We start from the raw sequence: 21,509 nt of genomic DNA, 5'->3' as shown, positions 1-21,509 counted from the left end.
AAGGTGTAGTGGAGGAAACACTCACAAGCGCCTCTGTCTCCCTCGGCAGCAGCTTCTGATGTTTGCTGAAGGATGCCTAGGTTGTTTTTTGATAGGATTGTTTGTCTGTTTCTGAAAGCTGTACCTGTAACTGTCCTGTCCTACTTCATCCCAAATCATTTATTGTAGTATATTCCAGAATGGAATCATTAGTTTGCGTAGAACCAGGTACAAAGGCCTGTAATCCCAGCACTTGAGAGGTAGATGCAAAAGAGACAGGAGTTCGAGGCTCCCTGGGTTACACGTGGTCTCAAACAATGGAAATTAAATAAACAAGATGGACACTGTGTTGCTCCCCGTCCAAGAACTGTCAATTATTTGGACAGTTTTTCTATGGTAGCATTGGAAAGCAACATTACTGAGGGTAGAATTTGCTTTAAATCTGGGTGGAAGGTTGTTTTCTTGTTCTAAGTTCTCCCCCTCCCCACCCCGTTAGTTCTAAAACAGGGTCTTTTTGCTTTCATGTAGCTTAGACTGAAGTCGGTTCGAGCACGTTGATCAGTATTTTGATGTTTTGTTTTTCACTGCTATCCCAAGGCAGACAAGCCAGTATTGAGATGAGCGGCCTTTGCCTATTCGCCTGTTTAAACCGCTGTCCTCTCAAAGTTGTCTCCATCTCTTCCCATGTGTCCTTCCAGGTATGCTGACCCCTGCAGTCATGTAGACTACCCGTGCCGGTTCCAGGATCCCTCTGCTGCCACGCAGGACACCATTCCTCATCGCGTGTTCGCCCCCCTGTGCCTCGAAGGCGCCTGCCGCGAGGCCCTGCTGTGGCTGGTTCCTCCTTGCCTCTCAACTGCATACTCTGTCCTGGGAACGCACCCTTTCTCCCGGCTGGACATACTCATTGTCCCTGCCAACTTTCCCAGTCTGGGGATGGCCAGGTATGCCTCTCAGCATGGCGTGTGGAGCACACGCTTCAGAAGTCTGGGGACCCCAGGTTCACGTTTTTTTCTTAACCGCTGTCAGCCATTTTCTCTGCTTAGGATGGAAGGAAGTGTGGGGGGGGGATGGGGGACTCGTTGTTCACTCTTGGATCTTATGTATGTAACCTCAGGGGATTGTTTTCAAGTACACCCTCCTCCCCACACTATGCCCGTGAACCTGTAGGTACCGTAGCTGGGACTGGGAACACACTGTACCCCAGAGTGATGTATGTGGGGTCATGGTTACTCAGTGGCTGTTAGCTTGGGTGGTGAGAGCTTGCTGTTAATGAGTCCAAGGTCATGGCGTCAGGCTCCACACACAGTAACAAAATCTAGTCTCAGGGCCACAGCTGCTCGACTAATCCTGACCAGCTGCCTCATCCATTCTCAACATTGGTCACAAGGCAACAACTTTAGAACCCCTGTGTCACAGCGAACATAAATCCATCCTCGATGCTGGGAAAACAGCTAAAAGCAGATGGCTTACCGTCGGGGAGGGGTATAGAGACTTGTTCCTATTTTTAATATAGTAAGTGAAGTGTTCAAAATGGAGACTTAGAAGCCGACCCTTTACCCTGTGTTAATTACAGCCACTCCCGCCTGTCCCGCCATCCCTCTTCAAAGTGATGGGACAGTGGTTCTGTCCCACCGAGGAAAGATGGCGGGTGGGCCTTCCTAGGCTTCTGTTTGCAAATCCTAATCACTATCGGGGACTATGCTTGACTAGGGGTGGGAAAACGAGCTCATCAAACATGTGGCTTTGAGTTTTTCCCCATTAGTCAAGGAAATTCCTTTCGCCAATTAATTTCCATGCTTTTGAACAGCTGTCATTTGTGGTGTTTTCCCAAAAAGTAACCGCACAGTCTTGGTAAAACCCTTGAGTAGAAAAGAACTGACCAGAACATTTGCTTTTGATCTTTAACACACACACACACACACACACACACACACACACACACACACACACATGCACACACGCACGTACGCGCACACACTTTTTAAGGGATGGCTGCCTTGATGTAATCCTTGAGCAGTTCTTAGAAAATCACGTAGACTGATTTTTATCCTGTATTTATGAAGATAATGGGAATGTAGAAACTAGGATAATTATATATGTTTGGTTGTGTGCATCATGTAATTGTCTTGATGTCTATATATGGAGTTTGTCTTAACAAGGGGGCTTCTTGGGTCCCTTTGAAGAGTTTCCTGGGCTTAATTTAAGCAGTTACTGGCAAAGAAAGGGTTGGTCATTAAATGGTTCTCATTTATTTGTATATGGTTTTGAGGGGTCACGTTTATTTGAGAGGTTTCAGCAGTTTATGAGTGTTGTTTTCCAGAGCATATTTGCTTACAGTTCATGTTCTAGCCTGGGGGAACCAGAGGCCGAGTGTTTTTCATGCACAGAACCTCTTGATAGCTCCTCCTTGACGCACAGTCTGCCAGAGCTAGAATGTGCTGGCCCACAGGCCGTTCTGTAAGCTTCTCTTTCCGAGTCTGCATGCCCAAGCAGGCCAACGGTAAGGTTTCTGCTTTTTGAGATATTTAAGGTGATTTAGACATGTCTAATGCTGTATTTTTTAAAAGCAAGAAGCCTAAGTGCCTGAAGGCCAAACGGTGCTGGGCACAGACGTCAAAACTGGAGCGGAGCTAACAACTTAGCAGTAAGGAGACTGCTGTCGAGCTTCAGGATGGAACTGCACAGTTCTCAAGTAGCCCACCTCCAACCCCATGCACCTTTCCTTATTAGACAGGAAACGGTTAAGCTGTTTCCTGTACTTACCTACTTTTCTTTGCATTTGAACTGTGGTCACCGTGTCTACTCCCAGGTGGAATGCAGAATGGGTTTGGCCACATGCAGCTGAGTCTGGGCACTGCTTTATGTGTGCTCAAGGCTCCACCACAGCAAAAGTGGCATGTGTGGAGGTCAACTCTGTGCCCCACACAGGGAATAGGGAAGCTCTCCAAACCACAAGATACCATTACGAGAGACCTATGCACCAAAACTCACCATGCCCTGATCATTACAGTGTGCTGGGAAATCAAAGGACTTCTTGGTAAATTAACTGACTCTTTCCTGCGTCCCTGTTTATAAACATGTAGCAGGATCATAAAATCCATAGCTCTGGGCTTCCTTAGCAGTTAGGTTTTAATTATAATGAGTACCATTTTAGCATTCCTCTTTGGCAAACAGCATTCAGCATTCCCACATGAACAAAAGCAGGCAAATCATTAACCGTGTTAAAGGATTTTTAAAAATGTTTGGATGATACCGGAGTTTTAAACATTATTCTTCTTATGCTTAACTCTCCTCTTGAGCCAAAAAAGTAACTTCAGTGAAGTGAGGAAAACATGTTTTTGCAACTTTTTAAAGCATGGTAATCTATTCGCAAGAAGGTGAACAGTACACAAAAACAGTGCCCTGGAATTGGACTCATTTTTAACAAAAGTGCTCTGGAGCTCTTTTAGCAAAGCGCTTCTCTGTGTTCTACTGGGTTGTTTCTGTCACCTTTTACTGCAGACACCAGAGCTGACCAGCTAGCCCTCCCTCCGTCTCTGCACTTCAAAGGGGAAGATGCTTTCACTCCTGGTCCAGTGGTTCTCAACCTTCCAAATGCTGTGACCGTTAACGAACTGGTGACCCCCCCCCCCATAAAGCTGTTTGCCTTGATACTCTGTAACTGTAATGTTGCTACTGTTCTGGATCATAACATAAATACCTGATAATGCAGATGGTCTTGGGTGACCCCTGGGAAAGGGTCTTTTGACCACAAAGAGGCCATGGCCCACAAGTTGAGAACCACTGCTCTAGTATGACTAGGAAACCTACCAGTTTGCATTTGGGTCCCCCCATGGCCAACTCCATCCAATCCTTTGCTCATTTGGGACCCGTGGGCTTTCTGGTTTTGTTTCCTTTAATTCCTCCCTTCTGTGGACACGGGGGTCTGCTTGTCTTGAAGTGAGTACTGGGATGTCCCCATTTTGAGTGCGTTCTGAATGAGTCCCCCCCTTTGTGTACAAAGCTCTCCTGCCGTTGAGATTAATATTCTGCCATGTTTGTTATGACCTTGTCTAACTCCCTGACATTGAGAAGTGTGTGCCAAGGGTCCTGTTGGTCACACTTGTACTCTTGGCTATAACAGCAGTGCCGTCAGTGGAATAGTAGCCCAGACTGCGATTTATGAACACTGCTGAAAATGAACACCCTGCTCCTGTATGTGTCCCTTTCAGCCCCCGTCTGTGATCTCAGCAGATCACAGTGACGCCCTGGTCCCACCTCTCGGCGTGTTTGCTATACCGTTTGTCTCTCAGTGGTTCACGGTTACACGTCCCAGGCAGGACCACCTTGCTGATGCCCACGTACCCCACCCCCATTCCACATTTGACTTTCAGGAATCCTGTGAGTTCTCCTGGTGCCACCTAAAGCTCAGCTTCTCAGCCCCGCTGTGCACGTCTTATTAGTCTTACTTCTGCCCAACTGGGAAAACTGTGGGGTGGGGTGGGGTGGGGTGGGGTGGGGTGGGGTGGGGTGGGGGAAGTAAAGGTAATATGTCTGGCTCAGGCAACTGGCAGATTCTGCTCTGATCTCCTTTCCCCTGGCTCCACAGGGTGCGTGTGGCTGTCTGTCTAGTCAGTCTTGGTGCATCTCTGTCAAGCACATTGTCGGAATGCGGTATTTAAATCGCCAAGTCTGCAAGGGGCAATGGAGGTTAACGAGAACTCTGTTCCTCTGGGGACAGATGTTCTAGTCTGGGAGAAAAACCGAATACCCAGAAGTGGAGATGTGTGCTCTGAAGAAAACAAGACCAAGCACACTAAGTCTGGAGAGCAGGGCGGGTGGCTTCCTTAGGGTGGGCTCAGGTCAGCCATGCGAAGACAAGCAGAGACTGCGAGAGGTCACGGGTAGCCACAGAGGTCAGCTTTGTCTTGGGATCATGGGTGTTGTACTGTCTCATGACCTGCTGGTTAGAGCCCCAGGGCTTAGCAGCTGCTGTCCTTAAACAGACTCTCCGTTTTTGGAACTGGCACAGTACCTGGCACTCAGTACCCATGCCAGGGGAGAAAGATGACCCCCATGGCCACATTTTCTTTACCTGATGCTGTTGGTGATTCCTTGCTTATACTGGAGGATCTCTCCAGTCGGGGGGAGCTGGGTGTATATGTTTGCTCACCCAAATTTTTAAGGCTTTTTTCCCCCTTATTTAAAAAAATAATGTTGACAAAGAGTAGAGAAATAATTACTCAAATATTCTCAGTGTTCTTCACGGTGGAGAAATACCATAAAGCCCCTTATTACAACAACTTGTTCTTAAAAGATTGGGTTGTGCAATAGAAACCTCTGCAAGCTTATCCTAGCTCCTGACTCTGCATGCAGAGTTTCCCTAAGTACCTCAGCTGCAGATAGGTGCCTTGCACACACATGCCCAGGAATGACAGAAGCCAGTTTGCCCCACCCCTCCCCCTGAAGTTAGACAGGGTGTTGTCTTGTTTGTTCTTATCTCCCAGCCAATGCGTAATAGAATAAGCAAAGAAAGCACAACAGGCTGCTACAAAGGGCCTGTTGTTTCCAGCCTTCTGACCGCCCTGCTCCTTTCTGCCAGGGAGGAGGAAGCAGTCGAACGTTTCTGTCATTATCTTAAGTGGTAAGGTTTCGCAGCTTTGAAAGTCTTTCCTCCATTGGTTTTTTTTTTTTTTTTTTTTTTTTTTTTTTTTTTTTTTGCGCTAGCTTACACTTGAATTTTTAATCTCCCTAAACCCAAACCGCCACACTCTTAAGCATGCAGTCCTCTCAGTGCCAAGGGGTGTGCCCACAGTGGTTCTTCCCTCCGGAGTGGGTGCCCCGGGACAAGCTGGTACCTGTTCACGCGCGCGTCTGCCCACTCTGCTCCCCTCTCCCTCACGAGCCGCATTTTTGGGGTTTGTGTGTAGGTTTTGTTTTGAGCTTGGATTTTTCCCCCCTCAGATTTTTAATAGAGTCTCAAATTTTTCATGGGTTGTTTCTTTAAAAACCCAAACATTTGAAGGAGCACCCCAGTCCCTTGTGGGTGCTGTGCTGCTCAGGTGGGTGAAGGTGGGGGACGAGCACCAGGCCCCTTCCTTTTGCACTCCTGGAAGACATTAGCAGCTTTCTGCACCTCTGGCATGGCTACAAAGCTGAGCCGTCCTGAGGGCTGCTCATGCGCAGGGTGTCTCCTCCGACGCCTGTTTGTCTCCTCTTCATTTCGTGATTGACTTCTGTTTCCACGAAGGAGTTGACTGACTTTGCCTCTCACTGGAGGGCCCTCTAACTGGTTCTGCTTTCCTATTTTCTTTCCTAAAACAGTAACTGTTATTCACAAAGTGACATTTTTGTGGGGCTCAGAAAGCCCCCTGGCTGCGGTGGGTTTGCTGGTCTTGGCCAGGGTGGGGGGTGTCCCAAGCTTTTCCCACTCACAAGCCCTTTCTGCAAGAAACTTTTATATGAAAACTATAAATGTAAACTTCGTACACAGTATGTGTTGTATGTAACAGTTCCTCATTATACCATTTACTAAAGCCTAATCTGCACATTAGTGAGAGGAATATGCTTGTTTGTTTTTACACAGGCAGGTAAATCCCAGCTGAATATGCGACCCTGCAGGTTATGGTGAATCTTCGGTGTTTTTCAGAATTGATTGATATTTTGTCGTTATCATCCTCAGCATTCAGAACATGCTGATTCAAGCAAATATGGTACAAATGGCAGGAGTATTTTACAGCCAGCTCAAAAACAGACATTCTGCCCTAATTCTAATGATCAAATTCATTTTATGATTTTTTTTAAAAAAATGAAACTCAAATCAACAATGCGAGCATTACTTAAAATGAAACATTCTAGCACAATGCAATCAACCCATATACACTGATTTGATGCTTCATGCCGAGGCATGACAGGAAAATACTTTACTTCCTGAGACCAAACCTTTGCGTTTCCATAAAAGCAGAAAACCATGTGTGCACAGTGAAAACCCTGAGGTTGGTAAATGCTCAGCAGCTGCAAATCTGTGAGGAGTGTTTGGAGCTGCCTGCCGGCAGAGATGCAGAGTGCTGTGCCTGTCCAGAACCACAGCTGCTACGAACGAACGTGTGATACAATGCAGGCAACTGCTGACAGCAGGTCCAATTCAGCATCAGCACCGGGCTGGATTTGAGCTAAACTGGTTGTAGGCTCAGACGCATTACACCGGCGCCAAACTTTTGTGGGCCCCCAAATTCAGTTACAGTGTTGGGGTATCGACCCACAGTTTGGTTTTTGACAACAACCAGTTTGTTTTAAGTTGGTCAGGGGGTGAGAGTTTGGGGTTCGGGCACTGGTGAGACTTTTCTGTAACTGTCTGAGAGTGAGTATGTTGCTTCTGGGGAGAGGGATAAGGAATGTCGCTCGCAGTGGGCTGGCTTTGAGGTGGGTCCTGCAGAGCCAGGCAGAATGAATGGAACATGTGGCTTTTGCTCCTCTAGAATCTTCCTGCCAGGAGCAACTGTACTGCTTGTCAGATCCACAAGTAGCGATCTCTCACCCTCTGGAAGGGAAGATTGCTCTTAAGTGTTTCATTTCTTTGAACTGTTCACACACACACACACACACACACACACACAGAGAGAGAGAGAGAGAGAGAGAGAGAGAGAGAGAGAGACCTGCTACCGCTATCCTTCGAGAGAGGCTTTTAAAGAAACCTCCTTCCCGTGTTTTTAATCATCTTTCTCATTTGACATCATCATAGACAGCTAATCACTTCCAGTCCTGGACCCTGATGTGGCTAGTCCCCACCCCCTCGTCATTTTGCCCTTGGAGGGAAGGCCCCCTTTACCTCTCTACTGAGCTTTCACTAGTGTGCTCTCTGGATAGAGAGCCATGGAAGGCAATGGATAGGAGCTGACATTTGACTATTAACTCAGGGTTTTATTCCTCAAACCATCACAACAGAAGCTGCTGGGTTCGGAACCATATTATAGTGTTATGAAGGGTGGCTACGCACTTCCTTATGGGGGAGAACACCAGCTCTGGAAATAGTCCTCAAACATAATGCATGAGTGGCTGTCTTGGGAGGGTCCTGTTTCTGTGATAGAGCTAATAGCCTTGTCGCCGAACTCATCCTAAAATGCAATTGAACACACTGACCAAAAGGCCAGATACAAAGAAAGACTTCTTTAAAAAATGTATAACTTTGGGAGCTGAAGAAGTATGGGTTTGTAGAGTGTCTGGCATGCCTGCAGCCCTGGGTTCAGTCTCCAACACTGGGTAAACTAGGATGTGGGGCACACAATAACAATCCCAGTTTGTAGAAGCAAGAAGATCATAAATTCACGGTCATCTGTGGTTATGTAATGACAGGCCAGCCTAGGCTCCAGGAGACCATGTCTTAAGTTAAAGAAACCGTTTTCATAAAAACTTAAATGTTGTGTGGGATTTGAGGGTTCAATGGTAAAATGAATCCCAATTTTACCCCAGAGTAGAGCTCAGAGTAGCATATCTTCTGCTTCTTGGTAAATACCCATGCTTGCTTTGTCTTTGTCTCCTTGAATCTCTGAATCTCTCTCTCATTCACTCTCTTCCCCTCTCCCTTTTTCCATGGTTTCATTATCTGACTGGTCTAGAACTCTCTTTGTAGACCAGGCTTGTCTCAGACTCACAGAGATCCACCTACCTCTGACTCTGTGCTGGAATTGAAGGTGTGCCCACATCTGGCTCCTACCTGTGTTCATTGTAGAGGTGACTCTATTGAACAGACCAGATCTGTCTTCCACCTTCCCCCAGTTAGCTTGCTAAGAAGAACTTCCCCTCTTTCACATTACAAAATGGGAATCTTGAGAAGACTCCATTCTAAGACAGTGTAGGTAATAGTTGGACTCTCTGGCCAAGAGGAGCTGCTCCTGTAGGCTTGGCAACTTTGTACCTGGGGGCGGCCTGGCTGAATTGCCAGGAACAGAAGGTGGAACATTGTAGCTCTTGAGTCAGTTTCCTCTGTGAGGGCATCCTGAGAGGTGAATGACAGTGTTTCCATTTAGGAACAAGTTTGTTGTAGTTGTAGAGTTTTTCACACTTGTGCAGTATGGGGAACTTCCCACCAAAGCTGGCAGCTGGGACAGGATGGATGAGCAATGGCTAGAATTCGGTCATAATCAGTGGATGAGTGTGATGAATGCTGGTGATGCTGTGGCCTCAAGGAAATGTGAGCCTGCAAGCGTGGTTAGTAGCTTTGAAGCTTCGAGGAGACTAGTTTTGTGGAATGTAAATAATTCAGAGGCGGGAGTGGGAGGGGTGTCAGGTGTTGTAAGTTAATCAGTTTAGGAAATACCTAGGTTCCACAGAGTTAAGGGGAGTTTCTTTACTAGGGAGCACCCAGGAAAGCCTTTAATACTCTTGTCACCTGACTTAATATCCTGCCTCATCTAAAGACTCCTCCTCCCCAGCTGAGCCGCCTGGGTTACCCCACCATGGTGCTCAGGTGCACATTTACTTCATGGGACACTCAGACTCAAACCAACATCAGACCAGTCTTTGGAAATGATTCTGTTCATAGATCCCCGGAACTCCAATGTATGGCCAGCTGCAGAATTCCCCTTTTCTGTCTTTGGTGACCCAGGACTTGGATTCGTCAAGATACAGTATCAAGGAGGCCACTGAAGCCCTTCCCTTTCAGACATCAGCCACTTCATGCAGGGATACTGGGAAAGTCCTGCTCCCTCTTGAGGTGTTTAGTCTGATAGTAAGAGAATCTGAGAATGGATTTAAATAGAAGTTCAAGGACAGTTGTATTCATTTTAAGGAAAACCCCTCAGAGCAGGCAGGCTGAAGTCTCTACGGCTGCAGAGAAGAGGATGGAGAGAAGGGACGGCCGTGCTGTTCCAGTTACTGGCGTGGAGGTCTGCATCATGGTGGGGAGGGGAGCTTCAGAGAAAGGCCAAGGAGCGTAAAGTACCGGGAAAGGCACGCTTAGGTTCTGAAACAAAGATACAGAAAAGGGAAAAGGAAGACTTTTAGTCCAAACTCAGAGCGATGGGTAGACCCAGCCAAATGTCATGGCTGCCAGGCTTGTGTGTGTGTGGGGGGGGGGGGGGATGTCATCCGGGGAAGAAAAAGTACTGTACCTCCTTAAAGGAAAAAGTTTCTGCCCATCTTTTCAGCATGGCTTAAGCTGAGCCTGGCTTCCTAAGGGTGATTGACAATCCAACAGGAGTACTAGTTCTTCGCCTAGGCCAGAGACTCTTGACCAGAAGGAGTTTAACACCCGAGAGCCTCATACTTCCAATTCCCTGCTCTGTGCAGCCATGCTTATTTATATAAAGTTGTATGCATGGGCTGGAGAGATGGCTCAGCCGTTCGTTCGAGGCTAGGCTCACAAACAAAAATACACAGTTCTATGCACTTCATGTGGTGTGTGTATACTAACAGCACTACAAAGCACAAAAAATAAACGCATCTGAAGGATGAGAAAAACGATCATCACAGTCAATCCTGTGGGTGTCTGCCTTCAGCCAGCAGTGTGCTTTGTGCCCTGGGTTTACTGCCTGGACCCCCCACGGAGACCTGAGTGAAAAGATTTGGGAATGTGAAATGACTTCCTAGGTGGTGGGAGTGTGTGGGGGAGGCTCTGCCAAGTAAGGTAAACCTGGGAAGGTCCGCTCCCTGCCTCTTCCCCCCACAGCCTGCCATCTTCTCTTCCTGAGACCCTTGGGAAGACCCCCTAAGGATGGTCTCTGCCTGCTTCCTGCCCAGATGGTCTTGCTCCAAGGGTCTGCATCCAGTTGCAGCTGAGCATCTCTTGGCCTGCTCTCTTGTTGGGGAATTAAGAGCCTACAGCTTGCTTTAGAGCCTTAGCGTTTTATTTAAAAATTATGTTTTTAAAAATATTTTGAACAGGGCTAAGGTGGGTGATTCAATTTTGTTCAGCAATTTAACGGGCACATTTTCTTTTCAATGAAGATGGGTCAGATCACGAAGCTGGGATTGTCTTGTACTCCCCCAGCACCTAGGAGTCAGTAGGCATCTGTATATCTGGCTCTCAAGGAAGAGTTTCAGAAAGGATGCCTTACCTCCAGCTAAGTGCGTGATAAATGGAGCTCAGTGCTAAGTAGTGTTTCAAACGGAACACAGCAGTGCTTTCTAGGAGGAGGAGGAGGACCTTCTTCCTCTAGCCAGCAATTCATGGTGTGGGATGCCTCTGTCGGCTCCTGCAGAGCTGGGACCTCCCGGTCCTCCATGCCATCCCTGGGTTTTAGCTTTCAGTTACTTCCACGTGCACAGTAATAAGCTGTGCATACCCATGTTTGAGCAGTTGTCAGGCTTGTCAGTTCAGCCTGTGCTCTGGTGACAACAGCAGAGAACCCTGGAGGGGGAGGGGGGCTAGATGAAGACATTAAATTGTGCCTGCAGGTGGTGGTGTTCTGACCTTGACAATCAGTCAGTTTGAAATGACCTGTCAAGCACCTTTGTGTTCTTTTGGGCACACCCACCTGGAAGCTATCACGTCCCTAAGTTTTATGTGCCACAGCAGGTGGGCATCAAGTCTGTGAGTTTTGTTTGCACTGGTGGAGGGTTAGTACATGCTCTTGCTTCAAGTCACATCTCCCCGTCTTTGATGCCTCCTTGCAAAGCTTCAAACAACCAGGCCAAGGGCCCTTAGGCACCGTACAAAATTGGACCTAAACACTTTGGTCCGTGTGGCTATTCTATTAACTACAGGATGGGGGTGTGGTGCGGTGGGGTGGGGTGGGGGTGGAGGGTGCAGACCCCTAGAGGTGGAGTAGGCCTTGCCCTGACCTCTTCTGCATGGCCTGTGGAGATCAGTGTAGCATCTGTCTGGACTTCAGTGCTCTGAAGCCACAGTCTCCCTTGTTACCCTGGCAGCCATACCTGTGCAGGCTGGGAAGTTGAGGTGAGGGGAACTCTCGGATCCGTCTCTGTGTCACGAGCACTTGGATTGTTTCAGATTGAGGATACAAAATCCTCGGCGCCTCCTCGGTGCCCATGTTCAAGGGAAGGTCAGTGATGGTCAGCCTGCTCTCCCCAAAGCTGATAAGCCTTCCTTGGCCACGCCAGTGCATTCCACCATCTCCCTCCAGGAGACATGAGCCACTTAATCTTCCTACGCCTCTGCCCATCACATACATGTATGGTCTCATGTATCCTAGGCTAGCCTTCCACCCAACTGTGAGGCTGAGGATGACCTTTTACCCCTGATCCTACTCCGTCCACTCCCAAGTGCTAAGATGGTTAAGTGTGTGTGCCGGGCTTGCCTTGGGGCGCTGCCACATACTTCTGGGCAGCAGTCCTTCCCCGAGGTTGTCTAGATGCAGCGGACAGTCAGTCGAGAACTGTGCGTGTAGTTGATGAGACAGTGCTGCATGCTGCTGGGAGGGGTGGGGCTTGGACGGTGCGGGTAAAACCACCAAAGGGAGGGGGCTAGGGCGTTTTCCTAAGACAGAGGCTGTGACATTTGAGTCCTAGGTCTTTGGTCTCTCAGATGAGGGTGGTGTGGCAAAGACAGTAGACCAGGGTTTCTTGCCATTTTTCACCCTGAGCTATGCCTGATTCCTTCTCGCAGAGGCATCACTTAGACCCGCGTGTGTGGACAGGGAGAGGGAGTTAATAAAGCACACAGCGTGTAGACCCTTTTCCTTGAGGACCTGGGGACCTTCATCCATGTTCCCACCCGACCTTAACTCTCTGCTCTCTGGAGCTTATTAGGTGTTCCTAGGTAACAAGCTCACAGAGGCTGCCTCTGCTAAAAGCACTGACTGGGAGCATGAGCCACAGGTGCCCTTCTGTCTGTCTGAGTCTCCTCCTTGGCTCTTGGTGATTCACTTCCTGGTTGCTTTGAGTCCAAGGAACACAGATGTGATGGAAAGACATCTTTGTGACATAGCGCATTAACAAACCCCCTCCCCCATGCCCCCAGTAGCCATGACTTTCTTAATTTGACACAATTCTACCCATGAACCGAGTTTCCCAGAGTGGTATCCCCAGAACTGGGCTTCTGACCTAGGATTACGGCAACTCGACCTCACACCCGGGTGGGTCCCTTCCATGGCCCAGCTGTGGGAGACCCCTGCAGCTGCTCTCAAGACCAGCCCTGTGGCTCTCACCAACTTATGCTGAAGCCAGACCTCTGCCCTGTCACTATCTGCTGTCCCCACCCCACCCCACCCCACCCCCGCAAGGCAAGCCCTACCCCTGTTGGACAGAGTGTTTACCATGTGATGCGGTAAGTTCCAGCACATGCTGACATGAAGCTGTGTCCCGAGACCCTCTTGTGTGCAGGGCGCGTAGACCCTGTTGGCGAGTTGGTTGTTTGAGCTGAGAGGTACAGAACTGTAGGCCACTCACAGACGAGATCTGCAGTGCAAAGGCCCAGGCAGCCAGGCACACTTTCTGTCCTGTATCCAGAGGGATACATTGTGAACTTATGTGCCGGTCTAGCCTAACCCCTCAGTCTCGGGACTCCTGTAGGGGAGCAGATTAGATCACAGATATCCCAGGGTACAGGACAGGCTCTCACAGAATACGGTCCTCTGCTCCAGTACGCACAGAGACACTTGACAGTTTTATCATTCAAATACTATCTATAAGATTGGAGGCTCGTGTCAGCAGTTGTCTGAAATAATAGCTTTGGGGAGAAAATAGAAGTAATTGTCATGTGTTAGTGTAGGAACGCTAGGGAAGCCTTGTGGCAAAGAGTTACTGAATCCAGATTCCTCTCACGATTCCAAAAGAGCTTCCCAGCTCGCTGAGGGTACTGAGCATGCCCACCGCGGGCATGGGAAGATCCCCCATAGGCATGCCCAGAGGCCCATCTCCCAGGCCACTGTGGATTCCGCCAAGTTACTGATAACACTAACCACCACACCAGCCTCACTGAAAAAGGTGAAGAGAGATGACTTCAGCCTCGGGCTTGCACACATATGTGCACATACTTTTCTCATGCCCCCACATACAAGTGTGCTCACAAGCAAACATGGATATATATGTGTGTGTATGTATATGTACATATATACATATATATGTATGTATATTCATGTACACCACACATAGTCACACAAACATTAGGAATTGAGAAATGTTCTTTATTTTTCTGTTTAAGAGAAGTAGGTGTTGTTTGTATGACTGGACGTGTGGTTTTATTTGTTTAGGGGGGTACGCTGATGTTAAATGAATAGAACGAGCTGGGGTGCCCGCAGGCTGACTTTCGTTCTCGAGGGTAAGCAGGCAAGCGGGTACTCATACCCTGGGGGAAAGACCAAGTGCCAATCTTGCAACAGAAAGGAAAGTAAAGGAAAATATTCTCTAACGATGTTGAGAGGAAATGAAGGAGTGGGGCATGAACCCATGTTCAAGCTTGTGTGCGCTTGCAGGTTCACCCCGTGTCTGTCTGTCTGTCTGCCTCTCCCTCTTTCTCTCAGATGGAAGATGTTTGGAAGACAGAGACTTTGATAGTTTTAATTTTTCCAGACTTGAGCTGAATTCCAAGCCAGACCCGATGCAGAAAAGGAAGTAGGAAGCAAAGTGTTCTGAAAGCAGGCGAGTGAATCTGAGTCCGCAGGCTCACCAGCTTGAGAGGGCGGAGCTGGGGCTGAGTGGCTGAAGTAATTCCAAAGGCTCAGTTGAGTATCCCTATGCCCTCCTCTGGGTAACTGTAGAGCACATCACCCCAAACTCAACTGTAGACAGTAGACAGAACCTGGACTTGCTGTGCCCCATTATGGCTTCATGTTGTCCAGACTAATGTAATTTCTTTAAGTGACATCAACGGTTAGGCAAGCAATAGATGTGATATATCTCAACCTTAATAAGGTATGGCATCGGAGAATAAATTCAGAAAATACCCCTTACCAGGGTAGCAAATTACTTTTTTAATAGCTCTGAAGCACAGCTGCTGTTGTGGGCACAAAACTAACAGACACTGTGGGCCCCCCGGACTACACACACACACACACACACACACACACACACACACACACACACACGGTGCACACACGCTCCCGGACTCAGGCACCCTCGAGGTTATTTGCTGTTAGCACCCAAAGTGTATTGACCCCACACTGGCTGCAGAAAAAAAAAAAAAGCACTGGGGGAGACGCTGGTCACCTGTGGAGATCCCCCTCCCCTGTGCCACACCCTTGGATCTTATTAAAAGGGATGTGGCCAGCACACAAGGATCATTTTTGTACTTATATTTTCAGTGACTGATATGATGTGAAGTAGACTTCCGCTTGCATGGCCTCTACTCAGGGGAAATGTCTCTTAAGAAAAAGTTAATTAAAAGGCTCCTTTTTCTTGCTAACCCTGTTCCCCTCCGTAGCCTGGCTGCACAGCAGAGCGGCTGGCAAGACCATGCTGAATGTGCACTGTATTAGCTGTATTGCTAACTGCTCCCTGCCCTGCCCTGCCCTGCTCTGGCATTAGTAACCCCAGCAGGCAATGCACAACTCGCCAATATGGGTTTGTTTCTTCCTTTTCCTTTTCTTTTTCTTTCTTTCTTTTCTTTTTTCTTTTTCTTTTTCTTTTTTTTTTTTTTTTTTTCTTTCTTTCTTTTTTTTTTTTTCTTTTTTGGCAGCTTGTTTCTTGTTCTCTGAGTTATCTCTTCACTGCTTGGAAGTTGAAAACTCTAAAACTGAGCACAGAGAGCTAGATAGGTATCTCCAAAGCTACCTTCAGAAATCATGATGCTGGATTCCTAACTCCCTCTAACTGTCCTGCCCTGTTGTTTAGGTCTTTCAGTCTCTACTGGGCAGAGGCTGTTATTGTGGGTGTTTTAAAGATGAAGAAATTGAAGAAAGAGGTTGCCTATGTCTGCCCAGCTCCTTGTAAAGTTACCCATGTTGACTGTGGAGCCCACAGTGCAAACATTTGTCCCTGGGGCTATGATCTCATTCCCTCCCCAAGCTGTCTACCTCACCTGACTGTGCCGGGCAGCTGGCATGCTTTCCATCGAAGATCATGGCAGCTCTATAGGCCTTGGCTGCCTTATTAACACACGCTTAGTCACTTCTGACTTCATACTGGTCTGCAAGTGTGCCTGGAAATTCACTTTGTTTACCTGCTTTTATAAGTTGTTTGAGTCTTGCTGGGTTCTAATCCAAGTCCTCAGATTCTGGTCTGATTGTCTAGGGGACCCAGTGCAGCCTCCTGCCAGGGGACCCTGGGGGTTTCGGTCCCTCAGCAGCCGGCACCTTTCTCCCCAGCTTCTAGGTCAGACTGAATGGAGGGAGGGAGCACAGGCTGTGGGAGGCAGGAAAGACTTAGGTTTTGTGTGTGTGAGTGTGAGAGAGAGAGAGAGAGAGTGTGTGTGTGAGAGTGTGTGTATGTGTGTGTATGTGTGTGTGAGAGAGAGAGGAAGTGTGTGTGTGTGTATGTGTGTGAGAGAGTGAGAGAGTGTGTGTGAGAGTGTGTGTATGTGTGTGTGTGAGAGAGAGGAAGTGTGTGTGTATGTGTGTGTGAGAGTGCGAGAGAGTGTGTGTGAGTGTATGTATGTGTGTGTGTCTGTGTGTGTATCTGTGTGTGTGTGAGAGAGAATGTGTGTGTCTGTGTGTGTATCTGTGTGTATGTGTGAGAGAGAAAATGTGTGTGTGTATGTGTGTGTGAGAGAGAGGAAGTGTGAGTGTGTGTGTGCGTGTGCGTGTGCACGTTTTCAAATTTGGAGGTCTCCCCAGTAGCTTGCCCCCTTCTTTGACGTCTAAGGCTATCTGTCCTGTCCTGGTAGCTACCACAAAGACTCGAAACTGGAGAGGTTTGAGGCTGCAAAGACCTCTGGGACACAAAGATCACCACCTAGGAAAGACACTCCCAAAGCACTGATTCGAACATGGCCAGCTCACAGCACATGAGCAGCCTACTGCAGGGCCCCATGGTTTGCAGAGTGAGGGAAGGCATGGCTGTTAAGGCAGGAACAGCATTGCTGATAAGAGTTACTTGCTTTTTGTGTGACTTCTGAGTTTTATATCTCCTGGGTATGAATAGACGTTCAATCAGAGGAGAGTACAACAGGGTCCAGCACTGCAGTGTCCTCGGCTGAAGTGAGAATAAAAACTGCCCTGTCCTGTAAATGCCCAGTGGCCTCCAGGAAGGTAAGAACATCAGTGTTCTGGAGTCCCAGCCCGTTAAAACAGCATTCAACAGAGCCTTTACTCTTAGCTTTCCTTACTTTTCTGGCATCTTTTTTACTCCGGCAACACATTCCCTACGTCTTCAAAACCCAAAGATGATCTATCACCTGAGAATCCATCATTGAACACATACCCAGTTCTATCCTTGTCCACCTCAAAGGGGAGAAGAGAGGGTTCGTTCTGAATCCAAATATGAGTGATCATGGCCCCGGGGACACAGGTATAGGTTACCCCCAAAGTCATTGTTCCAAAATGGAAGCAGTTTCATAAAGTTTTTATAGAAACAGTCATAAATAAAACATGCTTCTAATACACTGGGGGAGATGTCAGCAAGGTGGGTTATGGCAACGTAGGGGACCTCTGCTCTCAGCCTCAGATGCCTTCTGCTGGCCATCTTAGGTGTTAGGCTTGTGAAAGTGGATGAAAAGAAGAAATAGAAAGGAAGGACGGTGACTGCTCCTAGGAATGTTGGAGGAGAAAGCTGAGTTTTGTAACTAAAAGAGGAAATAAGCCAGAGACGGAGACATCTGGGAGAATCCAGAGTGGGACCCTGGGCCATGCGAGGAAAGGGGGGAGGGGAAGGACGAGGGGAAAGCGGGGGACCAGGTATTGCAGCAAAGGGGGCAAACGGTTAAAAAAGGGGTGGGTGACAAAAATGGTTGGATCATGTGGGGACCAGTGGCTGGCAGGAGGACACCCCAGCCACCGGGCTGGAGAGTTCAGCCGCACCCTGTAATAGGTAGGGACTGAGAGGGACGATGGGAGAACCTGGCAGCCAAGCCAGCTTTGGTTAAACGGACTCCTCGGCCATTTGTCCCAGTGTCTGAAACTTATATGAAAGTTCAGGGTCTGCTGAGTTAATGCATCCCAAAGGAGAGTTAGTGCTCTGTCTGCACCTTCCAAAGGATTCATCTGATCTGATGGGCATAGAGCTGTCAGGTCGGGTACAGAGAAGAACAATGTCTTGCTTTGAGAGGGGGCCCGTTGTTTCCTGATCATTCGTGTCCTACCCAGCATCTTTCTGGGAACTTAGGTTCACACAGTGGAGTCAGGGACTCAGAGGGTTTTAGAAACAGCTGGAAACATTTCCTAATCCCCAGTTGTCAGATCCATCTAGAAACTTAAGCTCTGAATACTTTCCTGGTTGTAGAGCCTCCGCAAGGGAGGGACCCGGGGATCCAGGCTTGGAGGTAGGGCGTTAGAGAGACACTTTCCCCTGGTTCCTTTTAACTCTCTGGTCCTGAAATACAACCGCTCCTCATTTGGTGAGCTCCCCACCCCGCTCCCCACCCCGCTCCCCACCCCTTGCTTCCTTGTCCATTTGGCAACAACATCTTCCTGTGTTTTTCGTGGCACCAAAATTAACATGGCTGTTCTCATTTAACAGGAACGGCTCTAAGTCTTATGTGACACACCCAGCCAAAGAATCTTTTATTTTTTTGCACTGGCATTTCCCAAGACGTTAGTGAGGCTTCGAAACCAGGGCTGTTGAATTGCTGTTGCAAAGGCTGCAGGAGCCACAAGGTGACTGCAGAGGGAGGCGTTGGAGAAGGCAGGAGGAGAGAGAAATGGGCCTCCTCGGGTAACTAACTATTCTTAAACTTCATTCTCCTATTGAATTGGTTTTCCCCTTCCCTACTCATCTTCTGCCTGGTGGAAGCAGAGTGGACGGCAAGCCGTTTGTATACAGTTTTCCAAGCATGCGTTCCCTCGGGAACACCAGCCCTCTGCTGCCTTCCCTTAGAGGAGAGAGCCACAGTCAAAGGCTAGCCAAGCCCTCAGTTCCCCAGGAGGTGCGATCTCAAACCTCAGTCAGGGACACTTTCAGAAACACACATCTTTATTTGTTAAACAAATACTCTCCAATGAGACTTGGCCAAGACACCACCTGTGTGTTTTAAATAAGTAAACAGAGGAAGGTCTCTGTGACCTTCAGGTCGAGCCCAGGGGTTTGGAGATGGAGCTCCCAGTGTCTTTGGCTCCTGTTCTGTACTCAGCTAACACTGTTTCCTCCCTGAGTCACTGGGAAGTTAATAGGCCTTTTGTGATGCCATAGAGACACTGTTGCATGTGTGTGTGTGTGGGGGGGGGGGGCTGCAGTTGGCCAGAGTAAAGGGCTCATGGTTAAGGATTTACAACCAGCTGTAAAGTTTGCCTCTAGCTGCCAAGCTGGTTACTCACAGTATCAGCCTGGTAATGACTTTTACTTTTCTAAGTCTCTTAAAAATGGGAGCAATTAACAGTTTCAGTTTAACTCTCTGTAACTTGTTAAGTTTCAGGATGCAAGAAAATAAAAGCGCCTGATTTTTAAGACAAAAGTTTGTGACCTTTAGAAAAGTATAGATAGTTATTTGATTCCTTTTCATGTCTTCAAAGGAAAACACAGCAAAGTGTCTACGAAACCTATTTTTAAAGAGCCTCCCGCCCGTTGGACTGCTGGGGGCGGGGGCGGGGGTCTGCCAGTGAGCTCCAAGTTGTCTGTCACGTGGAGATGCAGCCAGTCCCTGGTCATGAGACCATGGCTGCTTCCTGCCCCTCGTGGCCATAGTCTCTGATTCCACCTATTGGGACACTGGGAACAAATAGCCCAGGTTCTGAGCTCTAGTGGGGATGCCTGTGGGCACACGGAGCCTTTTCCCATCTCCTCCTGGTCCCCACAGTAAGGAAGGGGGAGGTATGTCTTTTATTCGTTGACATTTGTTATATATAGCAGGAGTGTTTGAGGATACACTGAGGTGGTGTCACGTTTTATGCAATTGACTTAAAAATAAATGAAACCTTTTTAAGTCTTTATGCCTGGTGGATTTACTGTTAGTCATTCTTTTTCAGTCTTAGGGCTTGACTGATGTTCTGTGGTGTGAGAAGTGCTGGTGATTGATGGTTGCCGGGAGATGGAGAGGAGATGTCAGTCTGGGGTTATGGCGTTGGCAGAACTGGCGATGGTTTTGGTGGAGCGGTGACACTGTCAACAGTGGATGGGGTCCCGGCGGTGATGGGGGCCGGTTGGGCTGCACACTTCTGCCTCCGTGGCTGTTTTCAGAATGTGTGTTTCTACAGAAAGCGGTGGTGTGGGATATCTGGTATGGTTTCCGTACATAGCAGGTATGGCCTGCCAACGTATGGTAAAGCTGACTCGTGGGTGAGATGCTACGTCTTCCGAGCACGAGGACAGCTTTTCTTCTTTCCTGGCACCCAGTTCACGAGCAAGGTCGTGATAGCTCAAAGCTCTGAGATCCTGTTACAGAGACAGTGGGATCTGCAGAGGGCTCCTAAGCCAAGAACCACGCCCCGCACCCACGCCCCGCACCCGCACCCCGCACCCCAAACCCACACTCTAAACCCACACTCTAAACCCATTATCCACACCCCACACCCCGAACCCACATCCACACCACGAACCCACATCCACACCCCAAACCCACACCCATACCCTGCATCCCACACCCACATCCCGCACCCCGCACCCGCACCCGCACCCCGTACCCACACCCCGCACCCACACCCAACACCCCGCACCCACACCCCACACCCCATGACCCACACCCTGTACCCACACCCTGCACCCTCATCCTGTACCCCACGCCCCGAACCCACACCCCACACCCCAAACCCACATCCACACCATGAACCCACATCCACACCCCAAACCCACACCCATATCCTGCATCCCACACCCACACCTCACACCCATATCCCACACCTAACACCCACACCCGGCACCCCACACTCCACACCCCGAACCTCACACCCACACCTCATACCCACATCCCACACTTCACACCCGAAACCTGTACCCACACCCCACACCCCGCACCCCGCATCCCACAGCTTGTTTTGGTTTTATAGATTAGGAATACAAACCTAGGACTTGAAAATCTAGACCTGTGAGGCTTCAAGCCCTTTACTTCCAGCCACTCGATAGCAAGTTCAGCCCTTGTAGACTGTTTCTTGTCTTAGACGAGAGTATGGGAAGAAATTCATAAGTGAATGTTCCATATTTGGTTTTCTTCTTTCACTGTGAGGGGCAGAAAATGTCTTTTCTCCTCCGCGTTTCCTTGTGCGGCTGTGTACTCAGATGACCCTAACGTTTATATGGGAACTGTTTGGAGGCTCTTCCCGCATGTGTCCAAGGCTCGAGCTGTGGAGTGATCTTTTCCTGACCTGACTGGTCTCTGGCCAAATAGGATATTGAGCAAGCCAGAAACCAGGCCTGAGCTGAAAAACCAAATAGAGATAAATATTTACCCTCCTCCCAGTGGGAGTCCTGGGTTTTTAGGATCAAAGACTTACTTTTGTGTGTGTGTGTGTGTGTGTGTGAGTGTGATAGTGTGTGAGTGTGTGTAAGTGTGTTGTGTGTGTTTGACTGCATGTGTGTGAGTGTGATAGTGTGTGTGTGAGTGTGTTGTGTGTGTTTGACTGCGTGTG

At 48.5% G+C, this 21,509-nt stretch overlaps 1 protein-coding gene across 1 annotated transcript in view; it reads left to right on the top strand.

The window, feature by feature from the left end:
* The window catches only part of Aopep (aminopeptidase O (putative)), a 226,184-nt gene that overhangs the window by 33,867 nt on the left and 170,808 nt on the right, over positions 1-21,509 (top strand). Inside the window, exon 5 of the mRNA XM_051194140.1 lies at positions 678-923. Within this exon, the coding sequence (XP_051050097.1) occupies positions 678-923 (246 nt within the window). The remainder of the gene's footprint in view (positions 1-677; positions 924-21,509) is intronic.

The sequence above is a fragment of the Phodopus roborovskii genome, unplaced genomic scaffold, assembly GCF_943737965.1.
Source record: "Phodopus roborovskii unplaced genomic scaffold, PHOROB, whole genome shotgun sequence".
NCBI lineage: Eukaryota > Metazoa > Chordata > Mammalia > Rodentia > Cricetidae > Phodopus > Phodopus roborovskii.
Note: the sequence above shows the minus strand (reverse complement) of the source record. Positions and strands in the feature narration are given on the sequence as shown.